Source organism: Lynx canadensis, chromosome D3 (assembly GCF_007474595.2).
Source record: "Lynx canadensis isolate LIC74 chromosome D3, mLynCan4.pri.v2, whole genome shotgun sequence".
NCBI classification, from domain to species: domain Eukaryota; kingdom Metazoa; phylum Chordata; class Mammalia; order Carnivora; family Felidae; genus Lynx; species Lynx canadensis.
This window is the reverse complement of record NC_044314.2, coordinates 88,771,475-88,788,992: the sequence shown is the minus strand read 5'-3', so window position 1 is coordinate 88,788,992 and position 17,518 is coordinate 88,771,475. Positions and strand designations below refer to the sequence as shown.

Sequence of the window (17,518 nt, the reverse complement as noted above, 5' to 3'; positions counted from 1 at the left end):
CCCTTATCACGAGCAGCCTTGACGACCGACCCTCTTTGTATCCAAGAGAAGTAAAAACGAGCCAGGAGGGGGAGATGATCCCTCTCGAAGCTCAACGGAAACCCTCCTGCCCAACAAGTTCTCCAGCTCAAGAGTCAGAGCTCCCGTTCCAGAGCGTGTCCAGAGCGGCGCCCCGCGCCAGGCCCTTGAGGAGCAGCAGGGACCTGAGCCACTTGGGGGCCGGGCAGACCGCAGCACAAAGGCTTCCACTGGGTGGGGGGGACAGGTCCTTTCTGAGGGTCCCCAAGGCCACCTGCAGATTCCTGGAGCGGGCCTCCCGTGGCTTTATCGAGCATGCATCACGGGGCTCGGAGACAGCCCCCTACCCCGGGGTCAGGAGCTTCTGTGCAAAGTTCTGTGCACTGTTCTCCCTCAGACTGGGTGGGCACCTGCTAGGGGACAACAATCACTTCAGGAACTCTCTCGGTCAGCACAAAACATCCCCACGGCAAATCCACAGACAGGGCCAGGGGCTCCCTGACAACGGCAGCCTGTGGCAAATCCCCCTCCCATTTACTTAAAATGGGCATTTAGGGGCACCTAGGTGGCTGTCAGTTGAGCATCCGACTCTTGATTTCAGTTCAGGTCATGATCTCACGGTTCGTGGGTTCAAGCCCCACGTCGGGCTCTGTGCTGACAGCTCGGAGCTTGGAGCCTGCTTCGGATTCCGTGTCTCCCTCTCTCTCCTTCTGTCCCTCCCCCACTCGTGCTCCCTCTCTTTCAAAAAAAAAAAAAAAAGTTAAAAAAAATTCTTTTCAAAAAATAAAATAGGGGCGCCTGGGTGGCTCAGTCGGTTGAGCGTCCGACTTCAGCTCAGGTCATGATCTTGTGGTTGGTAAGGTCGAGCCCTGCGTCAGGCTCTGTGCTGACTGCTCAGAGCCTGGAGCCTGCTTCGGATTCTGTGTCTCCCTCTCTCTCTCTGCCCCTCCCCCGTTCATGCTCTGTCTCAAAAATAAATAAACGTTAAAAAAAATAAATAAAATAAAATAAAATAAAATAAAATAAAATAAAATAAAATAAAACCGGTGTTCAGTTTAGACCTGTATGTTCGCCCCGCGGTCTGCTCCAAGCCTGGCCTGTGTATAACCCCACATGGGCTTGCTGGGGCCTGTCCTCCTCCTCTCAGGTGGCACAAAACACACCAGGCTTTGCTTCCCACTCGAAAATCTCTCTGAATAAATCTTAATTCACAGCAACGGTTCTGCTCTTAATTTTTAAATATTTATGGGTGAGTCTGAGGGGAAGGACGAACAACATGACTTCGTGCGTCTCAACCAGGAAGAGGAATTTAATATCACAGGAAGAAGAGGGAAGCGGCTTTCTGACACCTCTTGTGGACGTAGAAAACACAGCCTGCAGACCAGGCATGGCCCGGCACCCCCGCGAGCCCGGGGCACAGCCAGCGGTCCCCACGCCGCGGCCCTCCGCCCGGCTGCCTCCGAGCCTCCGGCGGAGACAACGCTGACAACAGGCAAGACGCTTCGTCACTTCTCTGGAGATGCGACAGCCCGGCGGAGAGAGAAGGAGTGTAATTTCTCCTGACTTTTCCACACTCTAAATATACCAGGCATGATGATTTTATGAGCAAGCTACATTCTATCAAATACGTTTTTATGTTCCTCTCCTAAAAAAGTGACATTCGCTATGCAAAAAGCACTAAAAATAAAAACGCAGTGAGACATTTTGGTTTTTCCTAAAATGTCTGTTGTTTTGCCACGCAGACCCTACCCTTGTCTACAAGGTTTCTAAAAATGCTCCCCTCTATAGCTCGTTAACGGGCCCGTGACCAGGCCGACCAGGGCTCTCCTCTCCAGGGAGGATGTGATTCCAGCAACCACAGCAAATGACATCTCCCGACTTGATTTAATAAACTAGGAAGGTTTGAACAACAGGGTCAACTCACTCTTACAAAAAGGCGACTCAACTCTGGCCAGCGTCACTTCTAGAAATAAAGCCTTGGGCCCCCGGACTCCCCCCTCCCTCCTGCCCTGTGGTTTCCTGCGAAGTCACCAGGGGCTCTCGGTGTTCATCTGAAGGCTCTACATCATAACCTGCGATCAGACCTCCAGCGAATCCAAAACCAGGTAATAATGAAGCCTCTGCTAACTGCTTTCCCCATTCTGATGAAAGCACTCTGTGAAAAGCTGCAGAAGGCTTTAAAATGATTCAAATGTAAACGTTCCCTTTGTACAGAAGGGATTCAAACTGCTTCGAGGCAGAGGGAACATCTGTAAAAGCCAAATGCGCTAGAAGAGAAACTTTATGTTTAATTTTCAAATACCACCATGTTGTCAAGCAAAGGCTGGAAAGCGGTCTGCGAACAGGACATTTCTCCTCGCGAATAACCCTTCTTCTGAGCAGCGGGAGAAAAGGCGGCCACAACAAGGTTTGACCAAGAGACCGCAGGCTTTTCTCCTCCCCACAGGCCAAGCCAACTGAGGGAGAAGCTAGGAAGAGGGTCCAGAGAGAAGCTGTGGAACGGACCAGGCAAGCCCAGGGCTGCGGGCGGGAAGGAGCACCAGGCACGCAGCCCCTGTGTCCCCCGAGACCAGCCCAGGAGGGGTCCGAGTTCCAGGAGGGGACCGATTGTGCCAGAGTCTAAAAGAAGCTCTCCCATCAAGGCCAGAGGCGGGGTAGGAGGAGACGAGGCCAGGAGGGCTCACAGTCACAGACAAGGAACTGTACCTCGGGAGAGTGACCCATTTAGATGATCATCATGAAATAAACTGACATCAGGGGCCTCCTGAACATCACTTCCAAAAGGCATCGCCCCAATCTAACCCGCAGGAAACCTCGACCGAACCCAGACAGCCGTTCTGCCAGACCAGAGGCTGGGAATCCAAAAATGCCAAGGTCGTGAAAGGTGAAGGCAGGGGAAGGACACCAGAGGCGCGACAGCAGGCGGCTGCGAAGGATGTCATGGGGAGAGCGGAAGCACCCGAGTGGTGACGGTATCACATCAACACTGACTTTCCTGAACGTCACGACGATACCAGGGTTTTGTGAGAGAACGTTCTCGTTCTCGGGAGGTGTGAGAAGGGCCGGGACTCCCCAATTTGTTCTCGAGGGGTCAGCAAAAAGCTAAAGAATAACAACGTGTGTGTGTGTGTGTGTTCAGAGACAGAGAAGCAAAGCAAGAGTCTTTCAAGGAAACATTGAGAACGGACGCTGAGGACGTTAACGATATGGCGGACTCTAGCTGACATGCCCGTTGTGCTCCCTCCCCCTGCACCTGTTCCACGGGCTTGGAACTGTTCCAAGAATGAACGGTTGAAGTCACTAACGCACATGGATAAAATCTCACGCTTAGTGGGAAAGCGTTATTCCAGGTGCTTGAATATGGTTGGACTTTTGAGGAAATAAACAGGAAAATGAGACGTATCTGTTCTGGGCTGAACTGTATGTCCCCAGAGCCACACTGTGAGGCCCTAAGGCCCAGGACCTTGGAGGGTGACTCCATTTGGAGACGGGGCCTTGGAATTGGTGGAGAAGGTAGAGAGACCACCGCAGCGGGTCCTAATCCAGCCTGGTGGATTTTTTTACACAAAGAGGAAATGTGGGCAAAAACGAGCCCCCGGGGACGCCTGCACAGGGGGAAGACCGAGGGAGGACTTCCGAGTGAGACGGCGGCCTCTGCAAGCCAAGGCGACAGGCCTCGGGTCCAAGCCCGGGCCCCTCGATCTGACTCCAGCCCCGGAACTGTGAGAAAGAAGGGCATGTCTCCTGTTCGAGCCGCCGGCCCGCGGTCCTCGGTCACGGCAGCCCAGACGACGACCACAGTGCTGGAGCTGTGCCGGAACAGCTTCCTAACTGCACTTCAGAACGTAAGCCAGCGGCTCTCCGTGCCGGACCGCAGCCCGCGGTCGGCCCCGTCCCACCACACCACCGAGCGCACACGCACACGCACTGTTCTCCCCTGCTCTGCTTCGCCCCTCCTGAAACGGGCCCACAGCGCGGAAGTCAGGGCTCACCCAGTGCGCGCCCTGCCTCGGACGCACCGCGGGGCCTCCGCACCGGTCACTGTGGTGACGGGCGCCACGGCAGCGCCTGGAACAACAGCTCCGGGTGCCTGGGCTCAGTGTCCGATCGCCACGCGGCCCCCCGACTCAAAGGGGGGCCGCGCGCCGCGGTCTCTGGGGAGGGGGCGCGGTCTGGCTGGGGTGGCGGTGTGGGTGCAGAGCCGGACGCCCACCTCCGCCAGCTGAGCCCCCAGGAGAGCACAGACGGTTGGAGAGACGTACCCCCGCGGAATGCACCATGCACTTGGGCGCTCCGGTCGTGCCCGACGAAAACATGATGAAGAGCGGGTGGCTGAAGGGCAGCTGCTCGAACTCCAGCTGTGGGGCCTGCTCGCCCTTCGCGGTGGCAAGAAAATCGTCCAGAAACACACTGGGGGCAAAACACACAGACGCAGACGGTGAACGTTCCAGAATGCTGGGCTGTATCCCGAGGCCTCCCAGGCTAGACCTGGCCGCTCGCTGCCCTCTACTGCTTCCGTGAAGGATTTCCTGGGAAAACTAACCTTGTTTGCAGAAGTCCCACCTAAGGGATCCACGCTAATTGAGGGAAAGCTGACAGAGAGAAAATTCCGTGTTGCTTTATTAGCACACTCACAGGGCCCGGGGGGGGGGGGGGGGGGTCTCGTCTGAGAACCTGCTAAGTGCTTTAGCAAGCATGCGCAGAAGGACCACTCACAAGTAACGCCTCCTGTCTGTGTGCAAACTCAGGGGAAGAGCGTGTGACTCCGACACCCGGCCGCCCCAGCAAGGAGCAGGGAGAGGAGACACCAGATTCCCGAGCTTCTCCACAGACGGTGAAGAGCAAGAAGGTGGGGCCAAGATCTGAAAACTACAGTTTCTGAGACAGAAACACTTTTAGGCAGGGGCGCCCGGGGGGGCTCAGTCGGTTAGGCATCTGACTTCGGCTCAGGTCATGATCTCGCAGCTCGTGGGTTCGAGCCCCGCGTCGGGCTCTGGGCTGACAACACGGAACCTGCTTGGGATCCTCTCTCTCTCCCTCTCTCTCCGCCCCTCCCCTGTTCCTCCCCTCTTTCTTTCTCTCTCAAAATTAATAAACTTTAATTTTTTTTTTCAACGTTTATTTATTTTTGGGACAGAGAGAGACAGAGCATGAACGGGGGAGGGGCAGAGAGAGAGGGAGACACAGAATCGGAAACAGGCTCCAGGCTCCGAGCCATCAGCCCAGAGCCTGACGCGGGGCTCGAACTCACGGACCGCGAGATCGTGACCTGGCTGAAGTCGGACGCTTAACCGACTGCGCCACCCAGGCGCCCCAAAATTAATAAACTTTAAAAAAAAAAAAAAAAAAAGAAGCCCAAACTGCCCTACGACCCAGCAATTGCACTACTAGGTATTTATCCAAGGGATACAGGTGTGCTGTGTCGAAGTGGCACATGCACCCCAACGTTCACAGCAGCGCTATCGACAATGGCCAAAGTATCCCAAATGTCCATCGATGGATGAATGAATAAAGAAGATGTGGTATGTACGTGTGTATACACACACACACACACACACGCACACACACAAATGGAGTATTACTCAGCAATCAAAAAGAATGAAATCTTGCCATTTGCAACTACGTGCATGGAACTACAGAGTATTATGCTAAGCAAAATTAGTCAGTCAGAGAAAGACAAATATTATGACTTCACTCATATGTAGAATTTAAGATACAAAACAGATGAACGTAGGGGTGCCTGGGTGGCTCAGTCCATTGGGCATCTGACTTCGGCTGAGGTCATGATCTCGCGGTTCATAGGTTCGAGCCCCACGTCAGGCTCTGTGGTGACAGCTCGGAGCCTGGAGCCTGCTTCGGATTCTGTGTCTCCCTCTCTCTCTGACCCTCCCCCACTTGTGCTCTGTCTCTCTCCGTCTCTCAAAAATAAATAAATGTGGAAAAAAAAAAAGATCAAAAAGAAAAACAGATGAACATGGGGAAGGTGATCAAAAATAAAATAAAAACAGGGAGGGGGGGCAGAACATAAGAGACTCTTAAATACAGAGAACAAATTAAGGGTTGCCGGAGGGGTTGTGGGAGGGGGGGATGGGCTAAATGGGCAAGGGGCCTTGAGGAAGACACTTGCTGGGATGAGCACTGGATGTTACACGTGGGGATGAATGACTGGAATCTACTCCTGAAATCATTATTGCACTCTACACTAACTAACTTGGACGTAAATTTAAAAAAAAAAAAAAAAAAAAGCCCAGCTCTTGACTACTGCCTAAGAAACCCACCCCCAAAGCTGACATAAAGAACCAATGCACGTGGCCAAAAAGCAGCAAAGCAGGCACAGACCTGTGTTCTGAGCAGAAACAGGGCTGCTGAAGCTGCAAAGCCATCTTGGGAGAGGTGCCTTCTCTACTTTGAGACCAGCAGGAACATTGATCCTGGCCTATCCTTCCGTTGGCTTGAAAGGGAGAAGGGGGGGGGGGGGGGGGGGAACAAACCTGCTGTTTCGACAAATGGAACTTTCTCTCTTTCCGGGAAGGGGGAGAACCAGTTACACTCAGCCCGCAGCGATTTGCTGAGAATAATTACTGTGAAACACAAATGCACACACTCTAAAGCAGTCCTTGAGGACAAGCACGTCTCCTGGGGGCGGCATGGAGGTTTACAAAGGGCATCTAGAATGATTCCACTCTGAGCGGTAAACAAACAAAGCCTTTTGCTCCACAGTGTCCGGGAAATCATTCGCTGTGGAACCTTCCAGCCAATGAAAGCCCCACTCCTCCTCCACCTCCCATCCCAATCCCACTTACACAAAGCGCCCGATCTAATCGGATACCGCGCACAAAGAAAAGCCTTTTCTTCCGAACGGTCTATAAATCACAGTAAACAGCAATTACTTGCGTTGCTCTTCTAAAAATGAAAAACCCCAAAGGGCGGTCCCCCCACCGGCCCGGTCCCCGACACAGGCACGTCCGTGTGCTCAGTTTATCTGCGGGATCCGGCGATCGAGAGCCGGGTAGCAGGGGAGGTGCGATTCCCAGGGTGGGGCGGGGGGCTGTGATGCTGCAGGGCGCTCTCATTTCACACCAATCGCTGACGAACACATTCAGAGGGACAAAAGCTGGGCCACCATGGGGCCAGAAAGCCTGCCAGGCTCTCCTCCGGCCTCTGGGCACGATGGCCCCCAACATAAAGCAGGGAGCTGTGTCTGCCGTGTGAACGGGGACCAGGGCTCTGTCATCGGGCTGCAGTGTATCCTGGCGGGTAGGGTTCCCGCGGCACAAGGGTCAAGTGCAAGCCCCGGGCCGGCCCGCAAGGCCCTGCACACTCTGACCCGGATGCGCCACGGAACAGAGCCCCCTGCGGCCTGTGGCTGTCGCCTGCTCCCCACGACAGACAGCACTGCTGAGGGCTAACAACCAAGCGCGCCTGCCCAGCACTCACTTATCTGACGCTCACAGCAATTCCGGGACGAAGGTTCTGTTCTGCCCATTCTACAGGCGGGGAACCCAGGGCCCACACAGGTGAATCCCTCACGCAGGGTCACACAGCGGATGTCTGGACCTGAGCGGTCCGGCCTGAGACCACAGCCCGCAGGGAAGAGGCACCCTGCTGACAAGCACCCTGCTGGAATCCGGACACACGCAGGCATCCCCAAACCCTGCCCGTCTCTCAAGGTCGCCTTAGGTGCCACCTCCCCCAGATCCCACACCCTTCTCCCAGGCCCTGGGCACTTCCTGCCCCCTCCCTCCCCCCGATTCAAGGAGCAGGCTGTGTCTACTGGGCCCGATGGTCATGGATCACCCTCCCTGCAGGTGTGGCCCGTCTGCCTGCCTGCAGGGGGCGCCTAGGTGTTTCAGGCCGGTGAGCGTCCAACTCTTGATTTCTCTCAGGTCATGATCCCAGGGTCATGAGATCAAGCCCCACATCAGACTCTGCGCTGGGCTTGGAGCCTGTTTGAGAGCCTCTCTCTGTCTCTCTCTCTCCCTCCCTCCTCCTCTGCCCCTCATTCCCCTCTAAAGAAAAGCCCTCCCTGTCCCCCCCCACCACGGGACACAAGGACCCCACTGTGCACCTGTGTGATGCTTCCCACGCAGCCTCAAGGGGCCGCCCTCCAGGCTCCTGCCAGGGCCCCACACGGGGCTAGAGGGAGAGGTCCGCCCATACAGGTAAACACACCTGGTGGCTGAACTCTCCCCACAGCTGTTTCAAGGAGGAGGAAAGGGGTACAGCGCCAAAAATCTGGAGACAAACCATGACCCCCTTCCTAACTCCTAGTCCAAACTAACCTGCTCACAATACTATTTGCTACTTAGGGTGCGTGTTGCACCAGCTTATAAATGTCAGAGGAACAGACGAAGACACTCCTAGCGATAAGGACAAAAATCGGTTCCGGAAGGGAAATTTATGTATGTGTGCACATTCAGGTGTGCATACAGATGCAGTCACATACATATACGTGTACATGCACCTGTGGCCACGTGCGTACGTTCATTTCCATTGAGTCGGGGAGCGGGGCTTGACCTTCCACTGGGAAGGGACGGCAGAGAGAAAGTATTCCTGGGGCTGTTCTGATACCACGTGGCTCTGTGGCTTGGGGAATTCACTCTGGGGCCTCAGGTGCCCCTCTACAAGAGTGATTTTTATTTTTAATTTTGAAGTTGATTTATTTTGAGAGAGAGAGAGAAAGAATCTCAAACAGGCCCTGAACTGTCAGCACAGAGTCCGATGCAGGGCTCGAACCCGTGAACGGTGAGATCAGGACCTGAGTGGAAATCAAGACGTGGACGCCTAACTGGCTGAGCCCCCCAGATGCCCCTACAAGAAGTGATTTTTAACTGAAACCTGCACTTCTAAAATGAATGAGTCACAGAATCGACTTCCCAGGGGGACTCCCAGTAGGCTCCACACAGACGCAGCGATCCCAGTAGGCTCCACACGGACGCAGCGATCCGCTGGCTTACCTATTTGGAATCTTGGAAATGTCTATCTTCTCTCTTGAGGCAAGGTATGGAATCAGCACCACCCTTTCCAAGTCTGGGAGTCCTGGAGGAGGCGGGGGGGGGGGGGGGGGCGCAGGCTCGCTGAACGACACACGCGGTGGATGTGGTTCCCACCAAGCGTAACACAACCAAGAGATGGGGGCTTCCCGGGGTTTTGCCGCTCGCGGTTCAGGGGCCCTCGTGCCTCCTCTCTCTGCACCCCGCCCCAGCCCTGCCGGCCCCCACTCGGGCGAGCCATGCACCTTTGACCACCTGCTGCAGCTTCTCCATGTGGCTGAACTCCTTGCCGTTGTACCTGACCGCCTCCACGGAGAAGATGAGCTTGGGCTGGATTTGAGAGAAGCGGTCCAGAACGCCCTGGAAGGGGAAGGGAAGGTCGTCGCCATCAGTCACGCCAAAGGCAAAAACCTTAAGCAACCAACGCGACCGCCTCGAGGGAAAGGAACAGCGCGACGTCGGAGCACTAGGCGCGTTCCTGCGACCCCGCCAACCCGTGGCCCATACAGAAAACCGAGAAGCCACGACTTGCCCCTGAGAAATGAACGTCACTTTGAAGAAAGGGTCAACGTAGACTTACAGACGCGCTGAGACAGCAAAGCACAAGTGTATGAGATGGGGAACCTACGGGGGGAGTATCTGCACCCCCAGGGAGATGCCCCACTTTGCGGAAAGAGCCCTGAATACAGCCACTCCGGCACCTGGCACACACAAAAGGAGCTTCGCCGGCGTGTCCGTATCTTGGTCCCTCCTGATCTTCAGTTACGAGGTACGCGAATCCTCCAAAAGGCACTTTCTGCCAACCAAACGCACGCCCCTGCAAACGTGTATCCTCGTAAATAAGCCCCATTTCCAAGGCAGGCCCACCACGCACGGAGTCGGGTCCTGGCAAGCACACCTCTTTCTCTGAAAGCAGCACGCCTCCGTGTGGGTAAGACTCGTTTGGGACACTGACGTGGACAGACACGCTCACTACAACTGGAGTGTGAGCCCAGGGGCGACAGGGAAGTGCTCCCGGGTCCAGACCTCGGTGGAGCCCTCTCCATCCACAAGCACGGCACCTGGGGAGGCACCGCCCGGAACGGCGCTTCCGTCCAGGGCCAGAGCTCCACGATCGGCACCCGGGTCACTCCCAGGGCACAAGCAGTGACGCCCGGATTTCCCAAGAACATCCCAGTCTCTGACACCGCTGGGCGGCGGGAACCAGAAGGGAAAGGCACAAGGACCAGGAGGTTTGTCAGCACAGGCAACGGCAAGAGTGATGCAGAGAATTCGGGAGAATCACCAGGAAAACCGTTCGGCTGATGACAGGCATAGTGGTGATGTACAAACTCGACAAAGCAAAATAGAGTATTCTTAAACCTCAGGATTCTTTTTTTTAATTTTTTTTAGTGTTTATTTTTTTGAGAGAGAGACAGAGCACAAGTAGGGGAGGGGCAGAGAGAGAGGGAGACACAGAATCCAAAGCAGCTCCAGGCCCTGAGCTCTCGGCACAGAGCCCGACGCGGGGCTCGAACCGGTGAACCGTGAGATCATGACCCGAGCCGAGGTCGGACGCTCAACCGACTGAGCCACCCAGGCGCCCCTCAAAGCTCAGGATTCTAAGCGGGGCTGAGAGTTGCCGCTTTATGTGGGAAGAAAAGCTTTGCCAATAAAAATCCCAACACGCACCCAGCGCTCACCGTGCCAGGCACCGCTCCGGCTTGCTCCAGGCATGCGCGCATCTGGCCTGCGCAGCCCCGGGAGCAAGGCAGTACTGTTCGCCCACGTCCTCGCAGAAGCGTGAGCAGGTTGAGCAACTGGGCCGCAGTAACAGGCGGCCAATGGCAGAGCCAGGGGGGCAGGCCGGTGCTCTTAACCACACGCAGCCTCTGGGAGAGACTAGCCTGAGCGACAAGGAAACCAAAGGGCAGCAGCAGAGAACAGGGCCGGGTCCCAGGCCGACTGAAGCAGGACCAGGAAGAGGCAGCGGGGGCTGGAGCCACGGAGCGGGAGGGGGTCCCCTCGGGGGCGGCCGCTGGAGCAGGTTCCACAGCGAGGCGGGAGGGGAGAGGCTGTCCCCAGGCAGAGGGCACCTCGGGAGACGCTCAGGGAACAGAAGGCCTGAGGGAGGGCCTCGGATCAGGGAGGAGCTGCCGGAGTCGGGCTGAGGGCACCCCTGAAGGCAGCAGAGACATCTCCGTGACACCCCGCGCCTCCCCTGCTCTCCCCTGCGCAAGGCGCCAACACTCAGGATGGAAGGACCCAGCCCGCCAGGGACCCGGGCCTCACATCTCACAGAGCTCCCGGCCACGGTGAGGGCCAACAGACAGCGAAGACCACAGTGTTTCTGAATCAGAGGTCTGGGCCCGGCCACAGACAGACCCAGAGGCCCCAGGGGAAGCCGTTGGCCCTGTCGCTTTCCTACCCCCCGGAGGGCTCTCCCCCGAGACTCAGGCCACAAGGCCAGAGAGAACTCCCAGAAGCCGCGAGCCGAAGCCCGGAGAAGGCAGAGCCACGCTGCCATCTAGTGTGCAGCAGGGTCAGCAGCGCAGGCTGGAGAGCCATCTGCTGGGGACACGTGGCACGGGACGTGGCAACAGCAGAGTGGGACGCGGCTGGACGCTGGCCCGCGTCCCAGCCTCCCACCCTGTACCCGGAGGCACGATGCGCCGCCCAGTGCCATCAGGGGCTCTGCTCTCCGTGAGGTCTCCGGGCAGGGGCTTCCTTCCAGCCCCAGAAGGCCACGACCACTGCCCTGTGCCACGCCCAGCTCTCCCAACACCTTCGTGACCGGCTCAAAACACCCACGTCACTTTTAAAGGCTGACACGCAGTGACTTCAGGGGGCAGTGAGTCGAGCGTGGCCCCCAACCCCACACAAGCATCCATTCTGCGGTCCCTGTGGGGCGACCGGGCATAGGCACAGGAAAGCCCCAGGAGGAAAACGACCGCCAAGCCGGGAGGTCCAGGCGGCCACCTGCTTCCCGAACTCGGCAGAGCCCGGTCCTCACCGCAGCCCCAGCCGGCCACTTCACTGCCCCCGCGCCTCCGCACGGCATGGGGCGGAGGAGACCTGCTTGGACCACCTTTACCAGAACAGGAAGCCTCAAGGTAGACGCGAGTTCCAAGCTCGTGCCCGAAAACCAGCCCTGCGGCCGAGACCAGCCCGACCACAGGGCGCCGAGCTCGAACGTCACCAGCGGCTAAAGCCGGAGCCGAGGTGCGCCAATCTGGCCTCGCGGGCCCAGCCTCCTATGCTCATTCCACGGCCCTCTCTTCCCACCGTCCCTGTTTCGCACAGGGGTGCAGGGTCGGCAAAGTCGGGACAGCCTCAGCCGCTGAGCTGTGCTGGCCGGTGCCCGGAACAGGGGCCGGGCCAGGAGCGAAGCACCTGATGCCATGGAGAGCGGCCGGGGTCCCGGATGCCCACCGTGTCCCCTAACTGGGGTCTGTCCTCATGGCTCCCAAGGGACCCACATCGCCAAGGCTCTGCAAGCAGGAAAGGCCCCGGGCCGGCGAGTGGAGGCCCCGGGGACGTCCTGTTCTGCCGCCACTTCCTTCTCCACAGCGGGGCTGAGCACGCGCCTCCTGCCCCTGCCTGGGCCCCTCTGGCGTCTGGCTGCACCCTGGGTCCTTGGTCCCCTCGGCTCCGCAGAGATAAAGAGGCCCACCCTCTTCCCGTGCAGAGCACGGATCCAAAGTGAGAGATCAGAAACGGCAGGGAAAGACCCAAGCGCAAGGAGACCTCGGGGCAGCCTCTGTGAGCGAACCCAGATGACGGTCTGCAGAACAGAAACATCAGAAAGTCTCCCGCGGTCACGAGTGCAGAGATGACAGACACCTCCCGTGAGATCCCCCAGCGCCATCTGCCACATGAGGACGGGACGTTAGCAACGCCAGAAAAGAGGAGGGTTCGTTGGCGGGTAGATTTAAAACCAAGGCTCAGCTGAGACAGGAGGCCGTCGTGACATCGTCTCCTTCCCGGCCTGCCAGTCCTGGGCCACAGCTGCCCACGCCCCTGCCCGAGACGCCGGGTGGGCAGAGCCCTCCCCTTGGGAAATCACACAGGAATGTTTCTGTGGCCAGTGGCTGCACCCCCAGGGCACTCAGGGGCACACGGGCGCCCCTCACTGGGGACCCAACTCACGTTCACACCGAAGTCTGGGGACGTGGAGCTCCAGATGGCACCGATGCTCGCTGCAGCCAGCATGGCCTCCACGGCATGCACACCATTGGGTAAATAACCTGTCGTCGGGCACAGGGAAAAAGCCTTGGGTTCAGGGTACATCGGATGCAGTGGACTACCAAGAGGGACCTGAGAGCCAGGCAAGCAGTGGGGAGAGGAGCTGGCTTTGACCAGCCCAAGGAGCACGGCCAGCCCCACCCCATCCCAGCTGCCTTGACGTCCCCATCCGGACGGCCCCACCGCTTACCCCCAGTCTGTCCACTCCTTACGGTCACCCCCTCCAACCCATACTAACCAGAATGATCCCCACAGCCCTGCATGATCCGGCCCTGGCCTCCTCTTCCTCCGCTCTGCCTCCTTCTCCAGTTTTCCAGTTGTTCTAAGCTCCTCCTGCCCCAGGGCCTTTGCACAGGCTCTCTGTTCTGCCTGAACACCCTTCCACACACACCAGTTGTTCTAAACTCCTCCTGCCCCGGGGCCTTTGCACAGGATGTCCGTTCTGCCTCAGTACTCTCACACACAGCAGCCTTCCTGACTCTGCAAATTCATTCTTTAACTCTTAATGTAAATGAGACTTTCTCAGAGACGCCTTCTCCGAGGCCCCCCGATAAACTCAGATTCCCTGGCCGGTCCCCACAAAGCACACTCTATTTTTCCGTCACCAAATTTACCATAATAATCACCTGCATCTGATAATATAACTGTCAATTTCACAGCTGGTTCCCACAGGAGGGCAGGGACTTTGCCTGTCTTGTCCTTTCCTTTACCAAACGCCTTTTACCATGCCCTGCATATCAAGGCCCTGAGATATGGGTGCGCTGGCTGGTGGATGGACGGATAAATAGACAGACAGGTGGACGGACGGAAGGGGGAAGGAGAGGCAATAAGGGAATCGAGCAGGAGTCAAGAGACCCAGAAAAGCCTGGAAGGAACACAGCAGAGGCAAGAGGCTGGGCTGTAATGACAACAGAGGCAGAGCAACTTTGTGGCCAGAGGGACTCCGGTCAATTAGACGGATGGTCCTAAATGTCCCAGAGGAAAGGAGCAGACACATAAGGCACCGGGGAGCAGGGGCCGTGGCCCAATGCCGCCCTGCACGGCCCCCGGGCGACCACAGAAGCCCCGCAGTCCCGGCACCCGGGGCTCTGAGCCTGTACAGCTCTCTCCCTGCTTCCTCCCCCAGGGCGCTCCACTCTCCGCTTCTTCAAGTTCGCTGCACCTCCCTGGCAGCCAGCCAGGAGCGCCCCCAAAGGGCGAGGCTCAGCCGGGGATGCGCCCAGCATCTGGCACAGGCAGGCCTGCGGTCTCCTGAGTTTACCATGTAAACTGCAATGTCCCCGGGGCAGGGCAGGACCCACGCCCGGGGGGCCCGCACACCCAGGCTTGGTGCCAGGGCAGTGAGCACGCGTCACGGACAAGAGAAACCCACAAGAGCAGCCCCGACGGGTGTCTGAAGCCCCTCAAGCATCTTCCCGCGTCCTCCCCCCCCTCGGGAGTCATTCCCTGGTGCCCTCTTCCGGGAACCACAGCCCCCAGTCCTGGAACTGTGGTCGGGTCAAGTTAGTGTCCAGGCTGAGACCCTCACGAGCATGGGTCACCAGGCACCCGCATGAGTTTGCACAGTCGGGACATCGCCCACGAAAGCACGGCCCGGAGGGGGTCTCGACCGTCTTCCCCAACACACCCTGGTCTCCACTTCTCCTTCTCTCGGAAAATGTTTGCTTCAAAAAGAGACTTGTTTTAACGAAAATGGGAGGAAGGAGAACACTTAGAGGGAAGGAAAAAACCAGAGGCAATAAGAACCTTCTGAATTCCTTTTCTAGACCTCGAAAGGGTGGCTTACACCGGAGGAAGAACCACAGATATGGAGGCTTCAGGCACACGTGCCTGCTATGACCGGGCCCCACGCTCACACGCACTCACCCACAAGAGCCCGTCACACACCCACTGCGCCCCGGCCGCCCTGCGGACAGAGACGCAGCCGTGCACAGAGGACACAGCCCCTGTCCTCCAGTGGGAGGACAGACAGACGGACACATCCGCACGCACACACAAACGATCCCAAGATTTCAGATGGGCGATGAGGACCACAAAGGAACATAAAGCAGGCTGCATGCAGGGAGGGCTGACGGTTTCCCGTGGGACAGCAGGGACCTCGCTGAAGCGTGCGAACCCCGGAGGTCAGTACAGCCCATCCAGGGCCGAGACAGGGGGCGATGGCTGCGGTGACCCCCCGTCTGCTTCCTTCCCAGTCAACTGACATGCGAGCAGGGCCTCCGTGCCCAGCTGCCATGGGAGGAGACACGGGGTACAGCCCTTAATCGGTTTACAATGATAAGGCCGCCCTCTTAGCAAACACGCTGAATGCCCACTTGTGGTGAGTTCCCCAGGAGAGGCTGTTTCTCCCACTGCCACCTGCCCTGTGGCCCTGTCCCACGGCCATGGGGGTGGGGAGGCAGACCAGCACCCCGGCCACCCCGCCTGCACGAGGATAAGTCCTCTTATCTCCCCCTGCTCGCCCTGGGGGCACGCCCACCCACATCTAAATTAACTAAAGGTCCTTGGGGCGGAGAACAGGTCCACATAAGGCCCGGAAACCTTCCCCAGTAGTCAAGGTGAAAGGAAAACTGTAAGAAGACACCTGAATGTGCTCGGTGGGAAATCAAGACTCACTGCCAGATGCAGAGAGAACAAAGGAAGGCAGGAACTGGGGAGGGGGCCGGGGAGGGAGAGGGAGCCAGGCCTCCCTTTGCCCTCTGGAGACACCAACCCTGGTTCCTTCTGGAAGGAGGGGCCCTGCCTGCCCTACCACCTGTGGTGCACGCCCAGCCCACCGTGCTCCTGTCACCCCTGCAGGTGCCCTGCCCCATGAACCTCCGGGCCTTTGCACAGGCTGTCCCTTCCCTCTCGGGGCACCATGACCTTCCTTGGTCATCTGTCCTCCACCAAGCGTGGATCGCTGAGGTCCTACAGGGTTGCTCGCAATCTGCCATTGTCCAAAAGTCGCCTCAACCTTCCAAGCTGGTCACTCCACCTCGTCTCTCCCCCAAACCACAAGAGCCCGAACTTACCAACGACCCGGTCTCCTTGTTTCACACCCATTTTCCTCATTGCTGCTGCAAACAAAGCCACCTGCTGCCTCAACTCTTCAAAAGTCACCTTCACAATTTCCTCTTCGCCTTCCCCTGGGAAGAGAACAGGGACACACAGTGGAGACGAGCCTAACAGAAAAGTTCCGAGTCGTAGACTCGTCTAAACATAGGTTAGAAATGTGTCACACATCAGGGCGCCTGGGGGGCTCAGTCGGTTAGTGTTCAACTTCGGCTTGGGTCATGATCTCACGGTTTGTGGGTTTGAGCCCCGCATCAGGCTCTGTGCTGACGGCTCAGAGCCTGGAGCCTGCTTCGGACTCTGTGCCTCCCTCTCTCTGCCCCTCCCCTGCTCACGCGCTCTCTCTTTCTCAAAAATAAACATTAAAAAAAAAGTTTTCTCACAAACTAAATAAATTTGCATTTAAAAATTTTAAAAAAGTGTTTTTTTAAATCATGTTTAAAAAAAAATGTCGCACGGACACAGGTTTACTCAACTTCCTGGGACGTGCGTGTGGCTGTCAGCCGAGGACAGAAAAATGATCAAGCTCGCTGTGGAAGACAGGTCCGTGACAAGGGTGAGATACGAATTTCCACCTAACAGACGGCAACGACAGGGGAAGACGGTGTGCTCGCCGGCCTCCGCAGCGGCCCCCAGTGACCCCCGCCCCCCCGTGCTGGTGCTCTCATGCGGGTCCCCCCACACCGAAGGGGCCCCGAGCTGGGTGAGCGACAGGACACTGGAGACAACGGGAACCTGTGAGCCTTGGTCACAGAAGACACGGCGGCTCCCACCCTGCTCCCTCTGGGGGAATCCAGCTGCCGTGTTGTGACGACACTCAAGCAGCCCCCGAGAGGCCCACGCGGGGGGCAACTGAGGCCTCCCGCCAGCAGCCACGGCAGTGCGCCATCTTGGACACGGACCCGCCCGCCTCGGTCAGTCCTTCGGATGACGCAGCCCCCGCCAACGTCCTTGCCGCAACTTCGTGAGAGGCTCCCGAGCCAGAACCCCCCAGCGAAGCCACTTCTGAACGTGCAACCCACAGAAACCGTGAGACGCTCTGTTCGCTATCTGTGGCCGCGGTTTTCGGGAAATTTGCTCCACGGCGACAGGAAATGAACACGGCCGACACTCGATGTTGCGTGGCTGTGGCAAAACTATCTGGCCGTACTTTCCACGTGGAAGAGGTGAATCCCGGCCGTTATCTTTGACGCAGACGCGTTACTCCTGACTGCCAACTGCTGTTCGAT

The 17,518-nt window shown here is 57.7% G+C and overlaps 1 protein-coding gene across 3 annotated transcripts in view; it reads right to left on the bottom strand.

Moving 5' to 3' along the window:
* Nucleotides 1-17,518, bottom strand: part of AACS (acetoacetyl-CoA synthetase) — a 52,754-nt gene that overhangs the window by 21,513 nt on the left and 13,723 nt on the right. For 2 of the 3 annotated variants that reach the window (XM_030336452.1, XM_030336453.1), the window contains exons 4-8: nt 16,250-16,363; nt 13,140-13,237; nt 9,257-9,371; nt 8,976-9,057; nt 4,281-4,428 (exon numbers count right to left, since the gene is read on the bottom strand). In XM_030336452.1, coding sequence (XP_030192312.1) covers nt 4,281-4,428; nt 8,976-9,057; nt 9,257-9,371; nt 13,140-13,237; nt 16,250-16,363 — 557 coding nt within the window. The remainder of the gene's footprint in view (nt 1-4,280; nt 4,429-8,975; nt 9,058-9,256; nt 9,372-13,139; nt 13,238-16,249; nt 16,364-17,518) is intronic. The other variant, XM_030336455.1, reaches the window with a different exon arrangement.